The following is a 25,302-nucleotide window of genomic DNA, read 5'->3' as shown; positions in this document are numbered from 1 at the left end:
AAATTTAAAAATCTTGAGGAAAGTTTCAACTACAAAATTTCATCGAAATACACAAGACCTTCCGTAGGACCTATTCTGCATTGGGAGACAATATACGGCGAGGTAATTTGATTGAATAGGTGTAGAAAATTCTCTGTAGCTGTATATGTTAGCACTTACACTCTTATATGTTTACTGCACATACATAAATACTATTTATTACATAAACAACTTCCTGTAAATACCTGCCCTTGTATAATATATATGTGTATTTATTCTAAGAACTTACACACGCACATTTGTGATGGATTATTTGTTTGTCCGTTTGATCATCTAAAACACCTCAAGGCCAAGTTATCGACACAGCTGGCGAATGAAGACTGCTTGTTTATTTATTTATTTAAGTAACAACGAATTTCGCTACATGCGAACGTCGATGGTTGAAGGATAACTGCCGTCCGTCAATATTAGGTGCGTCTGACTTTTGATGCTGATAAATGGTTTCCTTAGCGGAGTCGTGTAGTCTGCCAAATTAATTAAGTGTGGGACCCTGCATAAAGGGTGCATCTTTAAGAGAGTGCGATGAAGTCAGAGGATCAGCTGCTTACTTGCGGTTTTCTACTGGATGGATGGATGGACGGTTCATCTGATTCGAGATAAAAAACAGGTCTAGCAAAAATGTGCTTACAGGCCAAAGTATACTAACTTGCGAAAGTTATTTGGCGGAGGGCTAAGTGGAATCATCTAAGCATTTCCTCCTAAAATGCCTAGTATTTTCCAGACAGGTTGAAACACAGGTGAGGTTGGTAGGCACAGCTTCGGTTATCCTAGCAAATTGGATAGAAATGACATTAGCCGTGGGGGTCTTTCTAATCCATTCGGATTTTTTTTTGGTATCAGAAAGGTCAGTGCTCATAACTGTGTTCGCTCACTATGACTAAATTCCGTCAGGCCATATGAACATGATTACACTGGTGAACGTCAAAAAAATCCCTTAGACGAAAATATCAAAGATTCTCGAAATAATTTTGGAATACAGTAAAATGAGGGTGATCGTCAATGCAAAAGCTCTTTATACCGCTTACAAGTGGATTGGGCTGCATGCGATTAACAGTATCTAAGTCTTTGAAAGACTTTAGTGGGAAAAATTACGAGGCCTATATTTTTGTATGGAATAATTTTCATCGACTATTCTGAGAAGGAACACTTGTATTGAGTTATTAGACAGTTCGAGGAATGAATTATCGAAAAAATTGCACGTATCTGGCTTTGAGTTGCTTTAGCATCCAACGTATTCAAGGAACCTAGCCTTCAGCGACGTTGTCTTGTACTAAAAGTTCCAAAAAATTAAATGGTAAAAAGTTTAGTTATCACAAAGAAGCGATCGTCGGGAGACCAATTTTGTATAAAAATGTCAATCATTTCAACAAATATGGTATTTGAAGATCGTTATAATCGGCATATCATCCAGAATGGCGACTAATTTGAACGTTGAAATTGAATTTCCACAAGAAGTGGTTTCTTTTCAATCTACGCGATCTTTCTACCCTGCCTGGTACATTGTTTTTCTTCAAATTTTTGAGTTCAGCTGGTGATTCTATCTCCATCTATGTATGCCATTGAACTCCCCAATAACTGCGCCATTTGCTTATCATTGTGTGTCATCAAGCACGCTTCACAGCCATTTGAGAGATGGAGTATGATGAATTACACAGTTGATACCTGAAATTTGTTTCGCAACATAATTTTGCATACATACTTAATGGTTTTATATGTGCCATCTCTTGTTCACGTTTATCAACAAATTGTCTTAGAAGATTCCCAAAACATTTATTATCTGACCTAATTTATCATACGAGTATACTCATATGCATGCTTATTCGAGCGCATACAAACAAGCAAATATTATTGTTTGCATTTATTTTCCTGCCAACTCCCGTGCGAACAGACGCGCGCTTGTCCTTGGTTGGTATACTGGCACGCCCCTACACCCACTGCACACTAATCGCTTTGGCTGGAATCAAGTGTCACATTTTGCGCGCTTACTTATCACGTCTTTCCATTTATTTGCATTTCTCACCTCTAATATTCATTTCCTCGCCAATTTTCGTATATTCGCACATGATTTGGGTTAATCTTGATAATTTAATACACACAGCGCGCGGCGCTCACCAGCTTCAGTGCGCAGCGACACTGGTAGGCAGGTTAATAGACACAAATAGGCAGACCAGAGTCCTTGCACACACACTGACTGTCTAATATATATATGTATGCCAGTGTATTCAGCCAAAAAGCGCTAAACAAAAGCGACGCGTTTACCGCAGGCAAACTTTAGTGCAAGTGTGTGAGCGTAGGAGACTGCTTCGCTTTATCAAGATCCAACGAAATTTTCTTATTTTGCCATCCATTATCTGTGGCGTGTCGTTGCTTTGTACTCCCGTGCTTTCTATGTCAGCGTCGAGGGGTGTCGTTGGCAGCCAGTCTTGTTGACTTGGATAAGCCATCGCATGCGCGTCGTTTTAAGCAGCTTGTAGGCGCCTAAGCATGCTTTGCACCTGAAGACATGTCACATATTTTGCTTGACTTCAACATAACTTTCTAGGGAATGCCAAACACAAGTTTCGGTTGCTTTCGCCTTTTCACCTGCAATCAAAGTTCATAATACACATTTCTGATTAAGTAGTTGTTCGAATGTCGGAGATAGCAGAGGGAGAGGGGAGTGCTGAAAGTGCTTAAACATGGCTTCGTGTTTACATAAGCACATATGGATTGCTGTGTGCTGTTATGAATAGAAACATTTCGTTTATTTTATCACGAGCGAGTGGTTTAGAAGTGTTTTATGTTATTTCGCAGATAAAGCGATTTCTGCTGTTTCTTTATTTTTACAGTTTAGTTCATAATGTGCGATACTTGAAGCATAATAATATTCGTTCGCTCTCAAGTGTGGGGGCCAGTACTAAGGTTAAGCATATGTTTTATTCAATTTTATTGGGAATCTGAATCGTTGGGGGCTGGACTTCTACAAAGTAACCCACATTTAAGTTTACCAGAGATGATTTTTTCGCGATGACAGAAACTCAAAGCTTTCTTTAAGTTCAATTTTATTGGGAATCTGAATCGTTGGGGGCTGGACTTCTACAAAGTAACCCACATTTAAGTTTACCAGAGATGATTTTTTCGCGATGACAGAAACTCAAAGCTTTCTTTAAGTTCATTATTTCAATTGCTAGCTAGTCTTTCAATCGACATTTGTAAACCCAAGCATTGTCTGAACGACGACATATACAGGTGCATGACAAGAAGAATCAAAGCGCTTTTGAAGAATCCACCGGATTGTAAAACCGCAAAGATCATGTGCAAAGCGGATATAATAGCGAGATATATAAGTTTCCAACTGGCACTTCATAGAAAGGGCTTTAGGACCATGGTTGGCATGCTGACTGGTCACAGCCCAGCGGCCCACCCCTATAAAGTGGGATCGGTAGAAATGCAGGCAATGTCAAGAGCAGGGCATCAAAGAAAAGTTGGAGCATCTCTTGTCGGTTGGTCCTGAGCTAGCAAGTTGGAAATATATCGTTAGTTAGACCCCATAATCTCTTAAAATTCGCGTTAAGCGCTGGCATCCTGAACGATGACTACTACTCAGTGAATACGAGACAGCACTCCATCTGGTATTGCTAAGGACCATAACGCTCAAACCACACCGAATTAGTCAAGACTGACTTTGACTAATAAGAAACAAAAACGTATTTTGCTCTAGCCCAAACCAAGCGAACGTGTGTTTTTGTCTCATGTTACTCTGTGTGGGTTGTCACATATAAAGTTATGGAATGTTGTCCTATCAGACAAGAAAAGACGTCTTAACTAAGCTGGTGTGGGTTTAGCCTAATTGGTATATGCGTAACCTGCTGGCCCACCATACTACCCTAACCTTTAATGTTTTAAGAAGTATTCGACCATAACCTGCATAAAAGATTCGCGCAATTACACATTGATTCTAAAAGAGCAGTGCACTTATTTATGATAGTTGACAGGCGATTTGATTGTCCGAATGGTTAAGAAAATTAATTTCGTTCAAACACATTGATCAATAATTGAAAAGTTTTCCCATTTGCTGGGCGTGATCCCGGAAAATTGTGGTTATCTGCGTAACCATGTTCTAATGAGAGGTACTATCGAACGCAATATGAGTTTCAAAGTACTAACGACCACTCTATAATAGAAAAACTGAGTAAGACGAATGAAAAAATTAATAATTAGCAGAAAATACTTCTCCAAGCTATTTTGTCTAATCTCTTATGTTTGAGAACATCTCAAGTAATAATAAAGAAGCTTAGTGTTGTCACACTCGACATAGTTCTCTGATCGAGAAATTATAATCCTCTAATCACACTATAATGTAGCTCTCTAATAAGACTCCAATCTCAATTTGTAACTGCTGCCGAATTGAAGGAAAAATTAAAATTTTGGAATGCCATGTCAGACAAATCAGACTAGTCTCCAACCGAGTTCTAGTATAAATCTTCGAATTGCTAATGATGTTAAGGTAGGTAGGTAGTACCATTCGAATGCTAAATTATAAACCGCGGTTAATATTATATTTTTTGGAGATTGTTATCAATACTAGCGTCGCCTCCGGCTTCGCACGGATTTAAACAAATATTTCAAAAGTTATAAGTTTGTACACACTCTCCCATACATATGTATCTACTTTTCCGTTTCTTGCGTGGGTTCATTTTAAAAAAAGTAAAATGAGGAAAATTCGAACATGAAATTATATTTTATTTGCAATGAGCTAAACTTGATTACGACCACTTATCGTTGGTGTCTGTTGTCTTTCTCTCTGATTATGAAAGCTCAGAGTACGACGACCTAGTGCGAACTTGTATATTTCTAATATTTTGTTCTTCAAGCCGCTGTACACGCCCCTTACTCGACTTTCAAGCGCGTACTTTGGAGGTTTTTGAAATTTTGTTCAGCAAGCAGCTGCGAGCGCTTCTTACTCGACTTTCTGGCACGCGATTGCGATGGAAAAATAATGACTTGCAAGACGATTTTCAGTTTCAGATTATGATTCTTCATCACGGAGTCTTTTTGATGCCCTCACCTGGGAACTATTTCCAGAAACTTGAGATTCTAGTTATAAATATAGCCTATGTTACTCGGGGTGAATGTAGCTTTCCAATGGTGAAATAATTTTTGAAATCGGCACAGTAGTTTTCGAGTTTATTCAATACAAACAAATCTTTCCTCTTTATAATAGTAGTATAAATTTTATTTTTTTTCTCATATCGCTCTATTTGACGCAATTTCTGGGTTGTTCGATTTACTAATCTCGATTATATAGTACAAAATCTCTTTCTCTACGGTCTTTCAATGGAAAATCCCTTACAGATAGTGGGTTTAAAGATCATCACATATAAGTAGGAAATATAACTTCGGTGAAATGCCAAGATACGAGAGTAGAGATAGTTTCAGAATTCTGACGCGACATGACTTTCCGACACATTGTTTACAGAATTATCTCTCTTTGTGACCAACAGATATAGCAAATACATATGTATACATGTATATTATATATTCGTACACCCAAATGTGTTAGTATTAATACGGTTGGTTAAAATATGTCCCTCGCTTTGTATTTTCAAACTCACGAAAGATATTAGAGAGAATGCATGTATAATTTTATATACACGATATAAATAAGCTCTTTTCGCAGAATATAATAAAGCTATGAGCTACATATATGTACATCCATCTAAGTGTAGCCACGCATATATTTTATATAAGAGAATGTATTTATTTATTTGCCGCTGCATGTGTGTGTGTGTGTGTTTGGTTAAATACTTGTGCGTGCGAACAGCTGGTATAATTAGTGGCAAGGACATTTTGAATGCCAAAATAACTGAGCTCATCGAGGATGCTTATTATACGCAAAGGCCTTCTCGCCACCACATTTCAGTTTGCGGTGTGCGAAAAAGAGGCGAAACTGCCATGCGAAAGTAGGTCAATGTGCGAATTAAGCAAATATGGCAAAAATAATAGAGAATAATAAGCAAATAATCTTGTCTGGCAATCTTTTATGCTAATGATTAATAGCTTTTGCCCGATTGTGGGGCGATTCCGTTTGCCTTATGTGGGGGATAATGTTGTGCGGGTTCGCACATGTGAATGCGTCGTACATATTTACTTAACGTTTCTACTATTCAATATTTCTTGATAAAAAGGAATAAAAATTTTCATTGGAGTAAACATATACAGCTTTACATACGGATACAGAAAATTGAACTTCTGCAGCTGTGACTGCAGGTATTCTTCTTCTGATAAATGGAAAATGTATTTACAGAAAATATTAAAATCAAATATTGGAAGTAAACAAACGTAATTGGCTTTTGAATTCGACACAAGCAAACGAATCCGTTGTAAAAGATAAATTTATTATTTATATGTAGTACTGTAAAGCTACGAATGAATATAAGTCAATATATATGAATCGAGATAAAGGTAAGGGTAAAAATAAACATAAACACGGAGTTAAATAGAAAACTAAAATATTATAAAGATGATGAAGATAAATAAAGAAAGTGCATCGAAGGATGAAGATAAAGTTAAAAACTAAAAAGATTTTTAAGATGATTTATAATATCGAGTAAATTAGTTAAAATTTGATGTTTAAAAGAGTTTTCACTTGATTTTGTATTTATTTATACATCCATTATAAAATAGCATTTGTCACTGTTTCTGACATTATTTTAAAAGAAAATACTGTTTTATTAGTTTGGATTAGGTTAAAGGGTAGATACTAGGGCTCTTAAAATTATTCGATTAACCTGAAAACCGATTATTCGAATATCCGGTTTGTAACCGTTCGTACGAATATTAACCGGTTAGTACTATTCGATTAGTCGCAATGTTACGACTATTCGAATAGTCGTTCTACTGCGGTTATTCGAATAGTTAGACTGTCACTATTCGAATAAATGAAAATTGTTTGAAATCCAAGCAGCCTTTAATTTTTGTTTGTTTGTACTTGTGAAAATGTCAGTTGTGCAAAATACAGGAATCTTTTTTTTTTTAATAAAAATGGAAATTGAATGAGCTTACACTAATCGAATAGTCGACAACGAACGGTTAACCGGATAATCGGAAATGAGCGGTTAATAGAATAGTCGATGACTGACGACTATCCGAATAGTGCAAACCGAATATTATTATTCGAATAATGCCCTATTCGATTAATTCGATTATGCGAATACCAAGAGCTCTAGTAGATACAATGAATCACACAGATAAATCGGTAGTCCTTTGTGATGCCTCCTCCTTTCTCAATACCAATATGGCTCAATATGGATACCACAGACATTTTAGAGTCGATAAAGCGCTTTAAGCCTGGTTCGTCGAAACTAATGGGAGGAGTCTAGATGTTTCAATTTCGCCTTCTTCCATGAAACTTGGACAACCAGCTCGTTCCCAGTCTTATCAGATAGCAGCTAGAGTGTTCATCCGCTCTGCTGTTCCGAGCGATAGATAGTTAGATTAGAAGACAGCTTCCTATCAAGGATTGGCCAGGGTTAGGCTGATGTACTTTACCTTATCTATCTGTTGAGCGGGGTGAAACATCCGAAATTTTATATCTCTGCGTGAATAAAACCATTTTGGTTATAGAAGAATTGACGCATAAGCCGTTAATGGCCGACTAGGTGGCTACCACGTAGAGGTGCCCTTAAGTTAGTTCGTCTGCGGCATACAAAAACTGCTTTTTAACCACAAAAACATCATCACCATATGACAGTCTCATTGCTCGAGTTCTATCAGAAGGTCGTTTACCACTGTGATCCAAATGAGAAAGCGCCACCTTGTGGGGCGTCTCTATTCACCTTACGAAACCGCTAAACCTGTCGAGACTCTTGCAAAATAAAGGCTTCAAAAAATAGATTTGTTTGTTTTGTTTTAAATCTCTTTCAAAACTATCCAAGAATATGTCTTTAAAATTCCAGAGTCCAATTCGACATATTTTCGAAGCTAGAGCAGTTTTAGTGGCCGAGCGTCGAGCAGGTGCAAATGCTCAGGCAGACTTTAAAGCGCATTTTCTCGAATTTTCATTTTCACATGTGTTAGAAAACGGTGCCGGCGATAGCAAAAAGAATATATGTCCGATCGAAAAAAACCAAAGTGATCTAGTATTAAATTATCTTCTATTTGAACTAAAAAAGTTGGACAAAAGTATTATTTAAACTACATACTTGTTTTGCAACTTAAAGTCAATTTTTTTTTTCTTAAAAAAGTGATTTTTTTTTGAAACTTCGAAAAAATTTGGAATTTTATAACTTCTTCGGTATTTTTTAGTTCATAAAGAAAAAGAGATTAAAAAAAAATTGGTTTGACGGTTGCATCGCACGACCTCCATCATCGGCACCGATTTACAAGTGCAGACTCCAGGCGGCCCAGAAAAATATTTACAACTTTGAAAAAATTTCAATATTTTTTAATAATAAATATTGTTTTTCAGCCTTAAATATAGTACACTATCGTCTTAAAATTCCGTTTACCGCAATCATTTCCTTCCCTTAAAAAGAACGTTTTTTTTCGGCTTCTAAAGCAAACTACTGCCTTAATAAGTATGAGATTCTTTTGGTTTTTCGGTTCAGTGATAGCCAATTAGCTCGATAAGGCATTTTTTGTCAAAATTGTTGCTTCAATAAATGTTACTTAAGGACGGGTCATACATATTAATCAGCTGTCCAAAAATGTGGTCGTGCATATTAAATTTTTAGACCTTTAGATTTAAAATATCGTTACATATACATACAGATGAAGAAAATCATTAAAAAAATTCTGGCACTAACAAATTGTAATTGATTTTTCGAAACTAAGCTCTTGCTCTAATACACACTCATGTACCGCAATCCATATAGCCTACGACCTTCACATTATATAGTCCGTCTATCTACTAATCTTACACATCCTTTGAGTTGATTTGCTGTGCTTTGTGGTTCTTCAAAAGCAATTTACACCTCCCCATATTAATGCACTTTCCAGCTTGTTTCTCTTGTTATTATGTTTGTGGGCTTATCTGTTAGTCCGCCTGCGCCTGCAAGGCATGTAATTTGCAAGCAAATGAGAAAGCAATAAAGCATAGGGAAATCACAATAAGTGCGCCACGCACATACACACACCCACACAAACGCGCAAATTGAAAGAAAATCAGAAAATAAGAGCAGATGCAAAGTGCAAAGCAAAGGCAAAGTGAAAACAGAGCGGTTAAATGCATCTTTTGATCTTAAATTTTCATTTGGTTTTGTAATTTCTTTTTTGCCTGCACGTGTCTACATCACACCGTACTGTTGCCGTACACACAGCCATATAAACTTTCATGTACTCGTGTTGGCAACACTGCAGTTTGTAAACTATTGAAGATATCCATGTAGACTATTATTCTGTCTGTGCGCATTTACTTTTGACTTTTGTTTGCTCCGCTTCCTCTTCGCCTTTGTAATTTGTTTTAACCTTTGTTGTCACTTGAGCTGACTTTTTGTTGCATGGCCACCACACAGCACTGCAGCGCACACCCATAAATACAAATGCATTTGGTGCACGGAATTGTTAATGCCACACGGGTGCCCTATGCTTTCGTGTGACCGTTACGACCACCAAACTGACACCTGACACCACTTTGCGATGCCAGTACAAAGCGCGCACTAAAAACAATAATAAACAGTTGAAAGCCAAGTTAGCCAGGGAAATGATGGCGGTTCGCAAGCGCCGGCCCGATGCGCAAAGGCATGTAAAAGTGCAAGTGCAAGTGTGCCTGCAAGTGCGACAGCCAGCACAAGTGGTTGTCGTCGGCCAAGTGCATCAAGTGCACCAAGTGCAAGTACAAGTTTAATTTTAATGTCGCCCTTTGCTGCGCACACAAGCCCATGCACTTATTAAATATACTCAGGCAGATACAAAAATGCCTACATATAGATATATTTACATATAGCAGAAACTTTGCCGGGGCTTGTTTCGCATTAGTGATCATACAAACAATCCCCTGCATGTTAATATGAGCATATGTTCTCGGCGTTTTCGTTTTCTTGTTGCAAACAGGGACTATAACACACGGTTTTGGAGCCTGCCGCTGCAATGCACTGTGTTTGAATTAAGATTATATTAGGTCTAGTAAAAAGAAATGCAATATTTTCGAATAGACGGCTTTAGTAATCTGTATCTCTCCTGATACTATAACAGTCAATCAAGGTTGGCTATGGTTTCGCAATTCCGTTCCGGTAATTTTATTGCCAATGATGCACCATTCACTGTAAGACCAATTGTCGAAAATATAGATCAAATATTGACAACCACCAAGTCCGACCGTGATTCCGGCGGTGATTCGATTGCCCAAGAGCTAAACACTACACAAAAATTAGTTTGGAACCATTTAAATAAAACTGGATGCAAAAAGGAGCTGGATGTATGGGTTCTAAACGAGTTAACGCAAAAAATCCTTATGGATTTGTCTTATATCCATCAGCGAATCCCTGTTGAATCGCAACAAAATCGATATATTTCAGAAATGAATGGTGATGAAGAGTGATTCCCTCACGACAATGTCAATCTAAAATGATCTTTGATTGATTGATCGTCAAGCATGATTTGCTATGTGTTTGGTGGGATTGGGAAGGAATCATCCACTATGAGCTTAAAACCCACGGAAAAACTCTTAAATCGGATCTGACAACAACTAGACCGTCTAAAGGAAACAATTACCCAGAAGTGGCCAGCTTGTTCCATTAGGACAACGCCTGTCCACACGCATCGATAGTGACTCGCCAAATGCTCTGGCATCCACATTATATTTTTGTCTTATCAGATGACTAATCCTAGGGGAAGCTAGTGAATATCGACTGTCCCAAAGTTTTGCCAATAGAGACAAGAGTTTGAATAAGAGTGGAAATATCTTAAAAATGTCAACAAGTTATCAAATAAAAAGGTTCATGTATGTGATTGGCGTTGAAACCGTTTAGCCGACTATAGGCAAATCGATGAGAACGCGCCACTTCTCTCTTTCCCTCGCAGTTCGGCGCCAGTTGGAGATCCCAAGTGTAATCAGGTCGCTCACTACCTGGTCCCTCCAACGGAGTGAAGGGCTTCCCCGTCCTCGGCTTCCTCCGGAGGGTACTGCATCGAAGATGGGATCATGTGTAGAAGTTCACGTAAGTGGGGAAAGTTTTTGATTGTTTTGTTTGTTTGGGAATGGCCAGAAACGATAAACGTAACGATAACGATAACAGAATAATCTGCAAGGTATATTTCTTCTTGATCTTAAGATTGGATTAAAGGTGTTATTGTTGTACGAGACAAGGCACGCGAAGCATGTGCAGCAAAGCTACCATTAATTACAACGAGATTTACCAGTTATGTACTTATATGAGCTGCCCTATTTATGGCTGTCTTTGGGTCCGAACAGCCGTCATAGCTATTCATTTGATATAATCAGCAACAGGATAAAGATTGACGACAAAGTATCGAGCTTAATTGACTTAATTACATTTCTTCCAATTCACGCAGAAAGTGTCACTAAAACCATGGATAACTTTAACGACTTTATTTTGTTTCAGAATTGTAAAAGTTGCCACACAGTACAAACTTTATATCTTTCAAATTTTATAATATTCATATATGTGACCTGGTCTATGGAAAGGGGGCTTAAGTGTCAAAAAATCAATTTCTTTTTAGTTGATTCGGATGGAAGATGAGATGAGATTATTTTTAACAGCTGTTTCCCAGAAAACTAGTTTTCGCACGTTAGCTCCCTTTTCGTAGACCAGGTCACATATAAAATTCTTCTTTACGTGTGTATGTACATATCTATTCAAGTACCTTATTCTCATTTTGTTTATAATTTGAAGCAAAAAGTGGATAGAGTCTTTCCTAAAATCTAAATTTAATTGTCTTTGGATTAAAAATTCTAGACTTTAATCTAATGTTTTCAAAACCGTAAACATTGTGTTAAGTAAAATGGGATTACATATTTTATTTGGATAGAAATGTATCTCCTACTTCCATTAGCTATCGACACGATAGTAGTTTAATGGATTATCTTTGCTGAAAAAACATTATTCACAAATATTAATGCTTTTGAAAGTAAATTCCGACAGCGCTCACAGATATTTTTCCGCATATGTAATGTACTCAAAATTTGTAACTTAAAGAATACATTTTGAGGCGCCTCTTATTCCAACTAAATTCATAAAATACATAAAAACGAAATAATTTACGACCACAGTTCAATAAAAGCCACACACTGTACACTGCTCACATATTTGCTTGGCGAACAGCTGCCTGGCGTTGGCCTACAGCGCGACGCGCATTATTTTAATGGCTTTCGGGTAAAAGTGCATTGTGCGCAAATGTATAAAATAAGCGAGTAAAAGTAATTTGGAAAATTTGCGTCATTTTATTTACCAACCGGCATTACACATACGCAACATAACGGTTTGTGCGACAGCGCTGGCATATGCTTAGAACAGAACAGAGCTGCCGGGGCGTATACGTAACATTAGCGCATCATAAAACCCGGATATTCCCTTTTGTACCCTTTTGTATGTAGCTTAGTGCTTTTCTTTGCGAAATCACAACAACAAAAACTCAACACTAAAGTAAAGCAGCTGTGTGAACGTTTGCATATGCAACTAACTGTTAATGGTGGCATGTGTGATGGTTGCAATTCTTGAGTGTGTGTGTGTGTTTGTATGCGCGCCTGTTTGTTCAAGTGTATTTGCGTTAAATTTGTGCGCAAAGTGTTGTAAATAAAGCAAACAAATGACAAATGTGCGCAAGAGTTTGCTGTTTGCAACAGTGAAATTTAATTTACTGCAGCTTTTATGAGCAACCGCCAAATATTGTCGCCAGCGACGCAACAACAACAAGATCGACTTTTATTTGCTTTTACTCAGCGTCAGTGTTATTCTTTAATGTGTGCAGCGCCTTCAATTTCGAAGGTTATGCGTTGCATTGATACTCACACATACGAATAGATACTTCGTTGCACTTACAACCTCAGCTCATTTGCTTATGCTGCGAACGCGTTCGCGTCCCTCCGGCGGCTAGTCATCACTTTTAATATACGCTAAATATGCGCGCTCATTTCACGCGTACATTGTGATTTCTCACAGTTTTATGCATTTTCGTGATAGTTGCACACGCACGCACACACACATGCATATCACGTGAAACTTGATGGTTATTCACTATTCCTTACGCTGAGTCCTTCGTGCGTATCACCGCATTGAGTTTTATTGCTTGGCGCGTTCGCTTCATTTCGCTCTCCCTTAAAGCACAAAGCACTGCACTTATGCAGCGTGTTGGCTGTTTCGTTGAAGCGCAACGCTGCTTTGCGTCGAGTCACTTGCCCATTTTGTATTTGAATTACCCTCGCATATATTTCCATATTAAAAATGCAGATAAAGGTAAATTCTGTGTGTAAGCTGTTGTAGCATTGCAATCGTAAGCACATTTTTAAGTTAAGTAAATTTCAAGTTTGCGTGACTAGAACCCTCCTGCATATGCAGTGTCATTTTTAATGCGCGCACTAAATCTTAAATATAAGCTTCCAAGTAGAGCAATTGTAACCGAATGTTTTTGCAGTAAAGAGATTATATTAACTTAAGCAGAGTCACGAAAATAATCCGTCGTTATTTAACTGAAAAGCGGTGGTTGATAGTTTAATTTGATATGTGCCTAAAAGTGCGCTAAACTGGTTTAAGTTGTATTTATTTTTATACTCTCGCAACAAAAGTTGCTAAGAGAGTATTATACCAAAGTGATCAGGGTGACGAGTAAAGTTCAAATCTGTCTGTCTGTCCGTCTGTTCGTCTGTCCGTCCGTGCAAGCTGCAACTTGAGTAAAAATTGAGATATCTTAGTGAAACTTGGAACACGTGTTCCTTGGCACCATAAGAAGGTTAAGTTCGAAGATGGGCGGAATCGGACCACTGCCACGCCCACAAAATGGCGATAACCAAAAACACATAAACTAAGCCATAAATAAAGTTATGAAAATAAAATTTGGAACATAGGATCGCATTAGGGAGGGGCACATTTGAATGTAATTTTTTTGGAAAAGTGGGCGTGACCCCGTCCCCAAATAGGTTTTTTGTATATATATTGCAAACCAATAAAGCTATATAAACCAAACTTTCTGCAGTCGTTTCTTTTAGCCGTTTCCTTATACAAAAATAAAAGAAATCGGATAATAACCACGCTCACCTCCCATACAAAGGTTAGGTTGAAAATGACTAAAAGTGCGTTAACTCACTAACGAGAAATGTCAGAAACACCAAATTTTACATAAGAAATGGCAGAAGGAAGCTGCACTGAGATTTTTTTTACAAAATGGAAAATGGGCGTGTCGTCGCCCACTTATGGGTCAAAAACCATATCTCAAGAACTACTGGGCAGATTTCAATGAAATTCGGTATATAATATTTTCTTGACACCCTGATGACACTGGTGGAATATGGGCGAAATCGGTTCACAACTACGTCTACTTCCCATATAACTCAATTTTGAATCCTTCTGATTCGTTCACTTTATAATGTATACATAAGGAACCGATAAAGATAGCGAAATAAAACTTTACACAAATACTGTATTTGAGCTGTGTCATTTGAGCTCGTGGAAAAATTGTTAAAATCGAACCATGACTTTTCAAGGCAGGGGACAAACATGAAGAACTCAGTGCCTAAGGTTAATTTTTCACCGAAAATATAGGTAGATCTCTAAATAAATTGCGAGAGCATAAAATGTTCGGTTGCACCCGAACTTAGCCTTTCTTTACTTGTTTGGATTAAACTCGTGGCGAACGTATTCAAATTATTACTTATAACTTACTTATTTTTTATTTTATAAAGGTTTTGTTTCAAACGCTATGCAACTCGATGATTTTTAGCTTATGCCTAATTTGAATAACTTTCAGTTGTTTAGCATGATCATCGAACTTTTTGATAAATAATCTTTAAGTTAGGATAGGTTGGGTTATATGTCTGATCCCCGATTCGAAGTGTCGATAAAGCGCTCTAAATCCAGATACTTTATTTACATAGCTACAGGTGTCAGATCCTTGGTGTCAGATCCTTGGTATCATAAAGAAGCGTTGTAGTAATTTTACCTCATCTTCTTCCACATACAGTGGCGAACGATACTGGTCGGATGTTTGTCGAATTTTAATGTGAGATGCTATAAAAAAGTAAATAATATTTCGATTTGCTTGGAATTTTGAATTTTAAATCCCTATTTATTTCTTTAAATGTAGTGGAATACAAAAAATTAGAAACGGAAACATAAACCAATAATTTCATAGGAAAACCACCAAAAACTAATGCGTCCAGTTGTGCACGCCAGCCTCAATACACTTTGATTTTTGAATTACCGTTATTTTTTCGAAAAAGTGTTTAGTGAAGAGAAGTTTAACTAGGCATTTTTAAGTATTTTACTAAGGAGTACAGTTCCTATGTTGACAATTTAAATGTAGCATTTTATATAAAAGTTTAATTGAGGGAAAAATTAAGAAAATTGCAAAGAATTTGGAAAACCGTATATTTGTATTAGATATCTGAAACTAAACTACCAGAGAAATAACAAAAATAACCGCTAATAGTAAAACAATTGACAGAAAAAGAATAAGTTGGCGTTAACGCTGTGTGGTCTGCAGCGAACCAGTGAGTGTCTTACCATGAACTATGTCAACACCCTACAAAATATCTTTACTTAACTAGAGTTTTATTGGAGCCGAAGTACTAAGCCGAGATACCCTTGTTTTAGCACCTAAACGATAGATATAAAATATTTGTTTTACTCATCTATTGATGGATACTTCTATTAATCTTTCAAACATTCTGGAGCTGAGAGGACCGAAAATTCGGTACATGAATTTCGATTTATATCAGTGCCAATGACCAAAAGAGAGCGGGGATCATCGCAGGATATCGATACTTCTTTCTGCTCTGTGATTACAGACCCGTCTTTCAGCATTATTTTGTTTCAACTATTTAACTACCCAACAAATCTGAAGGAAAAATTTGCGACTGATGCGCTAAAATATCTGTGGCGGTTTTTGAGGTGTCCTGATTACGAATTTGAGTTCAACAGTTTTCCATCACGTATAGATTTTGAGTTACAGGGTAAATGATTGCTCCAATGTTAGAATGAAACCTTTGTCTTTGCTCATCGCTAACCACACCCAAATTATCGGTAAAGAAAGTGTGAGTGGAGGACGTGGATCTTAAAGCACATGCGACAGCCCATTTTGCAATAGTGGTTCGAGTAATTATTTTCAAAACATTTAGATATAGCTGACATCTTTGCTACTCCCCTGTAGTTTTCAATGGAAATCCAACCTTATGCAAAGCAATTATATCTAAGTTACTTTTGTCGAGATAATAGAATGACGAGATAATAGAGGATGGAGTCATATGTAGAAGTTCACGTAAGTTAGGAAAGTTTCTGACTGTCATTCACTTGGCAATGGCCAGGAACGATTCTTTTACATGTGGCTCAAGCAGCTCACGACTTCCGGTCTTAGACCAAGTATCCTCTGGGTAGCCAACAGACATCCGTTTGGAGGCGAGCTAAAGTGAGAAGGCGAAACCCGCCTATGCGGTTGTGCGTAGGGTTTGGGACCCACCACATAAAAACACCCCCCAATGAAAAAGAAAAAACAGCCTCGGATGAGAGACCCCAATTTTGATGACGACCACTGCAAACGTTTAAAGGACTACGAAATAAGGGCATGCACCTGGAATGTCCGGACCCTTAATTGGGAAGGTGCCTCTGCCCAGCTGGTTGATGTCCTCGTAAGAGTAAAGGCTGACATCACCGCAATCCAAGAAATGTGATGGACGGGACAAGGACGGAAGAAGGTGGGTCCTTGTGACATCTACTACAGCGGCCATATAAAGGAGCGCGAATTCGGTGTGGGATTCGTGGTGGGAGAGAGACTCCGTCGTCGAGTCCTGGCATTCACTCCGGTGGATGAACGTCTAGCCACAATCCGCATCAAAGCGAGGTTCTTCAACATATCGCTGATTTGCGCCCACGCCCCGACGGAAGAGAAGGACGAAGTGATCAAAGATACCTTCTATGAGCGCCTAGAACGTACCTATGAGCGCTGCCCCCGCCACGATGTCAAAATCGTGCTTGGCGATTTCAACGCTAGGGTGGGTAAAGAAGGTGTCTTTGGCACAACAGTCGGAAAATTCAGCCTCCATGACGAAACATCACCAAACGGTCTGAGGCTGATCGACTTCGCCGGGGCCCGAAATATGGTCGTCTGTAGTACTAGATTCCAGCATAAGAAAATCCATCAAATCATGTTGTGATAGATGGACGACATGTCTCCAGTGTTTTTGATGTGCGTACGCTTCGTGGTCCCAACATCGACTCGGACCACTATCTTGTAGCAGCTAAGATACGCACCCGCCTCTGTGTAGAAAAGCGCACACGTTAACAAACACAAGGAAGGTTCAACATCGAGAAGCTGCAATCACAACCGACAGCCGAACGATTTTCTACTCGACTTGCACTCCTGCTCTCTGAGAGCACTCATCAGCATCTCGGTATAAGGAAGCTGTGGGACGGCATATCAAACTCCTTACGTACAGCTGCAACCGAAACCATTGGTTTTCGGAAAAGTCAAAAAAACAGCTGGTATGATGAGGATTGTCGTCTCGCAGTGGAGAGAAAACAGACTGCCTACCTCGCAATGTTGCGATCGACCGCAACACGAGCGGGATGGGAAAGATACCGAGAGCTGAAGAGGGAAGCGAGACGCATTTGCAGACAAAAAAAGAAAGAGGCCGAAATGCGTGAGTATGAAGAGCTTGACAAGCTGGTCGACAGGGGTAATGCTCGAAAATTTTACGAAAAGATCCGGCGACTAACTGAAGTTTCAAGACCGGAGTACACTCCTGTAGGACCCCCAGAGGTGATCTAGTTATTGATGACCAGAGTATACTGAGTTTGTGGAGGGAACACTTCTCCAGCCTGCTGAATGGCAGTGAAAGTACAACACCAGTAGATGGCGAACCCGATTCCCCAATCGACGACGATGGAGCAGATGTTCCATTGCCCGACCGTGAAGAAATTCGAATAGCAATTACCCGCTTGAAGAACAATAAGGCGGCGGGTGCCGATGGATTACCGGCCGAGCTATTCAAATACGGCGGCGAAGAGCTGATAAGGTGCTTGCATCAGCTTCTTTGCAGAATATGGTCGGAAGAAAGCATGCCTGACGATTGGAATCTCAGTGTACACTGTCCAATACACAAAAAGGGAGACCCCACAATTTGCGCCAATTACCGTGGGATAAGCCTCCTCAACATCGCGTTTAAGGTTCTGTCGAGCGTATTGTGTGAAAGACTAAAGCCCGCCGTCAACAAACTGATTGGACCTTATCAGCGTGGCTTTAGACCTGGAAAATCAACAACGGACCAGATATTCACCATGCGCCAAGTTTTGGAGAAGACCCGTGAAAATAGGATCGACACACACCATCTCTTTGTCGACTTTAAAGCTGCTTTCGACAGCACGAAAAGGAGCTGCCTTTATGCCGCGATGTCTGAATTTGGTATCCCCGCAAAACTAATACGGCTGTGTAAGCTGACGTTGAGCAACACCAAAAGCTCCGTCAGAATCGGGAAGGACCTCTCCGAGCCGTTCGATACCAGACGAGGTTTCAGAAAAGGTGACTCACTCTCGTGTGATTTCTTTAACATGATGCTGGAGAAAATAATACGAGCTGCAGAGCTAAACAGAGAAGGTACAATCTTCTATAAGAGTGTACAGCTACTGGCGTACGCCGATGATATCGATATCATTGGAAACAACACCCGCGCCGTTAGTTCTGCTTTCTCCAGACTGGATAAGGAAGCGAAGCGTAGGGGTCTTGTGGTGAACGAGGACAAGACGAAATATCTCCTGTCGTCAAACAAACAGTCAGCGCATTCGCGTCTTGGCACCCACGTCACTGTTGACAGTCATAACTTTGAAGTTGTAGATAATTTCGTCTACCTGGGAACCAGCATTAACAGCAATAACAATGTCAGCCTGGAAATCCAACGCAGAATCACTCTTGCCAACAGGTGCTACTATGGACTAAGTAGGCAATTGAAAAGTAAAGTCCTCTCTCGACGAACAAAAACCAAACTGTACAAGTCTCTCATCATTCCCGTCCTACTTTACGGTGCAGAAGCGTGGACGATGTCAACATCCGATGAGATGGCACTAGGAGTTTTCGAGAGAAAGGGTTTGCGGAAGATTTATGGTCCCTTAAGAATTGGTAACGGCGAATACCGCAGACGATGGAACGATGAGCTGTATGTGTTATTCGACGACATAGACATAGTCCAGCGAATAAAAAAACAGCGGCTACGCTGCCTAGGACATGTTGTTCGAATTGATAAAGGTCCTCCAGCTCTGAAAGTATTCGATGCAGTACCCGCTGGTGGAAGCAGAGGAAGAGGGAGACCTCCACTCCGATGGAAGGACCAGGTGGAGAGGGACCTGGCTTCGCTTGGAATAACCAATTGGCGCCAAACTGCCAGAAGGAGAGATGCGTGGCGCGCTGTTTTGGACTCGGCTATAACCGCGTAAGCGGTGGCTACGCCAGTTAAGAAGAAGAAGAAGAATAGAATGACATAATTGCCGCTAAAATATTGAGAATCATTAAATATGGATTTTGGGGCTTGGGGTAATTCCAGGATTTCACTCATCCACCACACCTACGAAGCTATATTATATCGAAGATTATATTTTCACTTAAAGTTGCCAAGATGTCTCTAATATTAGCCCATTAATATAAAGCACTTCGGAAGTTTCCAAGTTATAATATTGGGTGCTGATCTGATTTATTTTTAGAATATCTGAGACATTTACTTATGTTTGTGTAAGCTTTGTTTAATGCCAGTATCATCAGTAGAGCTGGTTTTATATATTATAATTGAAATGAAGTGAACATTGTAAAGGCGTTTTCGACAATATTCATCATTCCATCATATATTACTCAATGTCTAACTTACTTAGTTTGAAGAACCGTTAAGTGAATAAAACTGTTATACTCTATACAACATGCATGATACGAGAGTATCAAAATTCATCCATCATTCTCTTTAAATCGATTCAGTAAAAAATTGCGAGTGTCAAATAAAAACAACAAATATTACTAATGATATTAAGACTGATGTACTCGTATGCATATAATTGGCTCGAATCTTTACAGCGATTAAATTTCACTTTCATAAGTGGTCAATCATTATAAATTGCATCGTTTGCGAAATAAACCAGCCACAAGGCATTTAATATAAATTAAAGCAATTTTACACAGGGATAATGCAAATATCTTGCATGTATGTATGTGGTATTATCAACAAAGGAGAATGAGTTAATCGCAAAAATAAACGAAGTTGAAATTGAATAAAGTACAAATAAAGGAAACTATGAAATAAAATTTTATTCTTTTTTACTTTTTCTTAAAGGCTTACTTATATTGTTGGGCTTAAGCCGATGGGTGAGTAATGAGTAAGAGATGCAAAATCAGAGTGGCGAGCGAAGGACATTTTGTTCGGAGAAATTGCATACAATTTAAAATAGTTAAATTAAAGAGACGAATGTACAATGATTCAGCAATAATAAATATGCCTTAAAATTCAAAAAATATGATTTTCATCAATGTTAGAAATCAACATGGATTCAATCAACAGTCTCAAAGCGACTTCCTCAAGGTGTTGTACAAAAACCTTTACCCATCTCACGCTTTACCCCTCTTAAATTATAGACTCAATTAAATGAAATTTCGTTTTGTGTATTTATTGTTGTTTTTGTAATTACACTCACATTAATTATTTGTGTGAATATAATTTGTTTTGGTTTAATTTTTGTATCCATATATGATTGTCTTCCTTTAATTATTCAGTATAATTACTAATAAGGAATTGAACATGATTATAATAAACAGTAGTATCTTCTTTATTCACAAAGAGAATTTGGAATGGGAAATTTATACACGTGCACAATGTGTCGGCCACGGGTATTGTAGTATGTTGGCCTTATTCAATTAGAAAGCTGTCTTAGTTGTAAATGTGTCTTAATTCAAAATTTAAATGCTTTGAATAGTCGTCTTCTGCCACTGATAGATAGGATAGATTAGAAACAAATGTAAATAAATAATATACTAGTTCATAAAACTAAACATTTCTAGCTCTTGGTGAGTATTGAGTCCTTTCATAAACAAAAATTGTGTTGAAAAATTATATACTTCAGATAATATTTTTTTATATTCTATAAAGGTTATATTTATGGTCTTCAGAACATTGGCAACGGCGAATATCGCAGACGATGGAACGATGAGCTGTACGAGTTATACGACGACATTGACATAGTTGAAGGAATAAAAAGACAGCGGCTACGGACGAAAACCCTCCCTTTGAAAGTGTTCGATGCAGTACCCGCCGGAGGAAGTCGAGGAAGGGGAAGGCCACTCCATTGGAGGGACCAGGTGGAGAGCGACCTGGTTACACTTGAGATCTCCAAGGGCGCTATCATCGATTCGGCTATAATCGGCTAAACGGTTCCAACGACAATCATATACATACAAAGGTTAAATTCATGGTCCTAATTTTAAATGGGAATAAATGTGATGTAAATTCAAGCACTTTATAATGAAGAATTTAATTTAAATATTAGCTGGTAGAAAAAATTATTCTTCAAGTGAATTAAAAATAATTCATTCGTTATATAAAGATGAATTCGAGTGATAAATTCTTTGAAAGTAACTAAAAATATGTTTCAATTTCCACGAGACCCTTTTTTATATTTATTTACGAGCTTATTATTCGGCTTCGATCAACTATAAGTCATCATATTTACCGTTGAAGTCCTTTATTATAAATTAACTTACTGAACATTTTCTTATTCCAAAATCACTCATAGATGCTTGCTAAACACGCCTAATAACTTTCATCTATATCTTCTAATATATCTAGGAAGTTTTTATTGAGAAGGCCTTTCCATTTAATATTCCAGGTTATGTTGCTATATTGGCCTGAAAATAGATACTTTGAAATGTGAAACAGTTATGGATTCCTTTAAAACTATTCAAACTCCACGGGGACATTCTCTTCTTTGCGCAATAAAGCTATCTGGAATTTTCGCTTTTCAATGGAGTTTGTCACTCTGCTACAAATATTCTTTGTTAATCAAGTAATTTGAAAGCTATTTCAAAAACCTTTCACTCTAATCATTACTTATTTATTGAAGTTAATTTAAATTTTGGTTGATAACTCTTTCAAAAATATTCAACCACCTCGTTGATATTTAATGGGTTGTTTGGGGAATATATCTCTCAGTAACATATTTTATAAGTAACATACATATATTATATGTGAACTAATTTACTTTCCCCTACTCGAGTAAATTTACTTTTGTTAAGGACTTTCAAAAATATCAAAACTTTTCAGGGAGGGAGTTTCATATAATTTTGAAAATCGACGGAGATTTCGCAATCAGCAAACATGAATGTATATTTTTAGGCGAATAAACACATTATTTTCTTCAGGTTTTGTTGAGATTGTGGAATAGATTTTTTTCAATATTAGATTGAATTCCTTAAATTTCTTAAACTAAATCAGCGTTGTATGCCGATTTTTTTTCGCCCCGCCTTTTTGCGTGTGTGAAACCTAGATTTCAACCTGCCTGTAGAGCTAACGTACTAAAAACCCAAACTTCAAGTGTTCTAAACAGTTTACAATATTGAGCTCGGGTATAAATATTATAATATCGGCATTAATTGTTGGCCTTTGGCTGGTTGGTTGTTATTGTTAAGTGAGCTAAACAGAATAAGTAATATTTTATTCTCATTATTATTATTTTTTATACTTATAATGCAATGGGTTTTTCAGTGAAGTACTCACGCATATATTTTCACACAACAATATTTACATGCCAAGCCAAAAATCGAATTAATATTTAAGTAATTATTTATTAACGCTTTGAAATTTTAATACAACAAATTATGAGAACTCGAAAGGCTAATGGCAGTGGTGCCAATGTTGGTAGCAGACTGGTATATAAATACCAGAACACGTTATACATCAGATTTATTAACTTTCAGCGCTCCTCAACTACAATATGGATTACTTTGTGCCTTTGCAGTTCGATAATCGTCCGATTAAATTACCCATACAGATAACGGGTTACAAATTCAATTGCCTTTGGCCACTCAAAGAGGACGCCAGCGTCTTATGGCGCTTGTTCAATAACGTCTGTCTCAGTGTGAGCGTACTCTGTTATATCGGCACTATTTTGGGTGAGTAATGATTAACGTTTGCATTACTTTCGAGATAAGTAAGTTTCTTCGTAACGCAGGCGAATTTACCTTCATTGCCGAGAACCTGTGCACCTCCTTCATGGGCGTGCAATATATAATACGTATATTTGTGCTGCTCAGTCGACAGCGTCCGTTGCGACAACTACTGCGAAACTTCTATCGTGACATTTATTTTACCGAGTAAGTTTGTAGTACTGCGAATTTGAAGTATTATAGAGAAGTACTTACCGATTTCCATTGCTAGCGCTGATGATGCAGCACTCTGCAAGGAAATCAACTCGATAATACGTTTCATCAATATATTCACGCAATTCTACTATGTGCCGATGGTGCTGATACTCGGGCTGTACGTGTACGAAGTGGCGAGCGTCGGTATGGCGTCACCTGACAAACCGTTCATCTATCGCATGTCCTTTCGTTGGTATGACGCACAGGCACCGCTGCAATTCATCATCACCGCCATCTACTCCGGTTGGCTGACGATTTCGTGTGTGACAATATGGACCGCCGAGGATTATACGCTCTGCATGGTCCTCTGTCATGCCAGTTTTCGCTATAAGAAATTGCGCTTGGATTTGGAGCAACTGCTGGAGACGGCACGTGCGGATCTCAGGAGCGGCGAGACACGTTGCACGAATCTGAATTTGCATATAGCCTTTCGGCGACGTCTTTGCGATATTTTCCAGCGGCAGCAACGTTTGAATGGGTAAGCGACACAAGTACATATTTATGTTTGGAGGGATGTATGTGGAAATTATGGTTTCTTCGCCACCAGTCGTTTACCGTGTACACCAGCGACAGGTGCATATGTTTTTACACGCATTGCCTCAGATATCCTTATGCTTAATGCTCATATATCATTCGTGTATTTATTTCGTTTTGCTTACGCAAATTCCTATTGCAGCTTCGTTGCCGAGGCCAAGGCTCATTTCACCCACCAAATATTCTACGTTATGTCCTTTGGCGTTCTGCTGTTGTGCGTTGTGTCCTTTCAATTTCAAAGCGTGAGTACCGCAACTCGTTGGGACATTTAAATATTTCCAACATTTATCACAATTATTCTCTCTACATATTTTTTTGCTACGCTCTCCATTAGTCTCCAATCAGCGTGGAGTGGAGCAAATATATTTCTTGGATCATTTCGCAAACTTCGCAATTTCTGTTAATTGGCTATTTCGGTCAAATGCTGATGGATGAGGTATGGCTTAAGCTTTTCATTACTGCTCCAATGTCATTAGATATTTCTAATTTATGTGTCTCAAACACTTGTGGACAATTAAAACGCTTTTTAAGGCTCGGTTGTGTCTCCCTAACTTCTCCTACTTTTCCTACTTCTTGCTTAGACCACGGAGCTGCGTAACAGCTTCTACTGTTGCCGCTGGGAGGATTTGTTGGCGCTCGGCGATCTGCGTAGCAATAAATTGTTGTTGGGTGACGTACAATTTGCCATCATGAATTCGCAGGAACCCATCGTTTTCGATGGTATGAAATTTTTTCCATTAACTTACAGCACCGTGAGTTCGGTAAGTATTTCGGTGGAATGGCGAGGAAATTAAATATGAATGTGTAATATTATTGGGTTTGTTGATTTCCAGGCTCTGCGCTCTGCTGTTTCGTATTTTATGTTTTTGAACACCATGAGCGAAAATTGATTTATTGTAGTATTTACTCTTGCTTACGTAACTTGGTAGTCGTGCTGGGCTTGGAATGCTGTGAGAAATAAAATATAAAGGATGTATTTTTTATACATATTGAAGTAATAAAATGAATAAAATTAAATGTTATGATCAAGAATTTAGCCTTACTATAAAGATAAGATATTAAATTTATTTAAATTTTAGTGACACCCTATTCCTCCAATTTAAGATAATTTTAACAAGGGCTTGAAATACTAGATTAATGCATATCCCTTAACTTAAATGAATCAATACTCAGTGCGTATAATTTTAAATAAATGGC

At 38.2% G+C, this 25,302-nt stretch overlaps 1 protein-coding gene across 1 annotated transcript; it reads left to right on the top strand.

Annotated features, from left to right (window-relative positions):
- Positions 1-23,034: 23,034 nt before the first annotated feature.
- On the top strand, positions 23,035-25,070 carry LOC105213947 (odorant receptor 13a-like). The gene is made up of 7 exons (XM_011187064.3): positions 23,035-23,322; positions 23,382-23,523; positions 23,588-24,049; positions 24,248-24,347; positions 24,440-24,541; positions 24,687-24,866; positions 24,939-25,070. Exons 1-7 carry the CDS (start codon positions 23,145-23,147, stop codon positions 24,993-24,995), a joined length of 1,221 nt encoding a protein of 406 aa, XP_011185366.2. The 5' UTR covers positions 23,035-23,144; the 3' UTR covers positions 24,996-25,070.
- Positions 25,071-25,302: the final 232 nt, after the last annotated feature.

The sequence above is a fragment of the Zeugodacus cucurbitae genome, chromosome 5, assembly GCF_028554725.1.
Source record: "Zeugodacus cucurbitae isolate PBARC_wt_2022May chromosome 5, idZeuCucr1.2, whole genome shotgun sequence".
Classification (NCBI taxonomy): Eukaryota; Metazoa; Arthropoda; class Insecta; order Diptera; family Tephritidae; genus Zeugodacus; species Zeugodacus cucurbitae.
Note: the sequence above shows the minus strand (reverse complement) of the source record. Positions and strands in the feature narration are given on the sequence as shown.

Coding starts and splice junctions, on each gene's coding strand:
- LOC105213947 (XM_011187064.3), top strand. CDS start 23,145: ATGGATTACTTTGTGCCTTTGCAGTTCGATAATCGTCCGATTAAATTA. Junction 23,323..23,381: donor TTATATCGGCACTATTTTGG/GTGAGTAATGAT, acceptor TTCGTAACGCAG/GCGAATTTACCTTCATTGCC. Junction 24,348..24,439: donor TGTCCTTTCAATTTCAAAGC/GTGAGTACCGCA, acceptor GCTCTCCATTAG/TCTCCAATCAGCGTGGAGTG.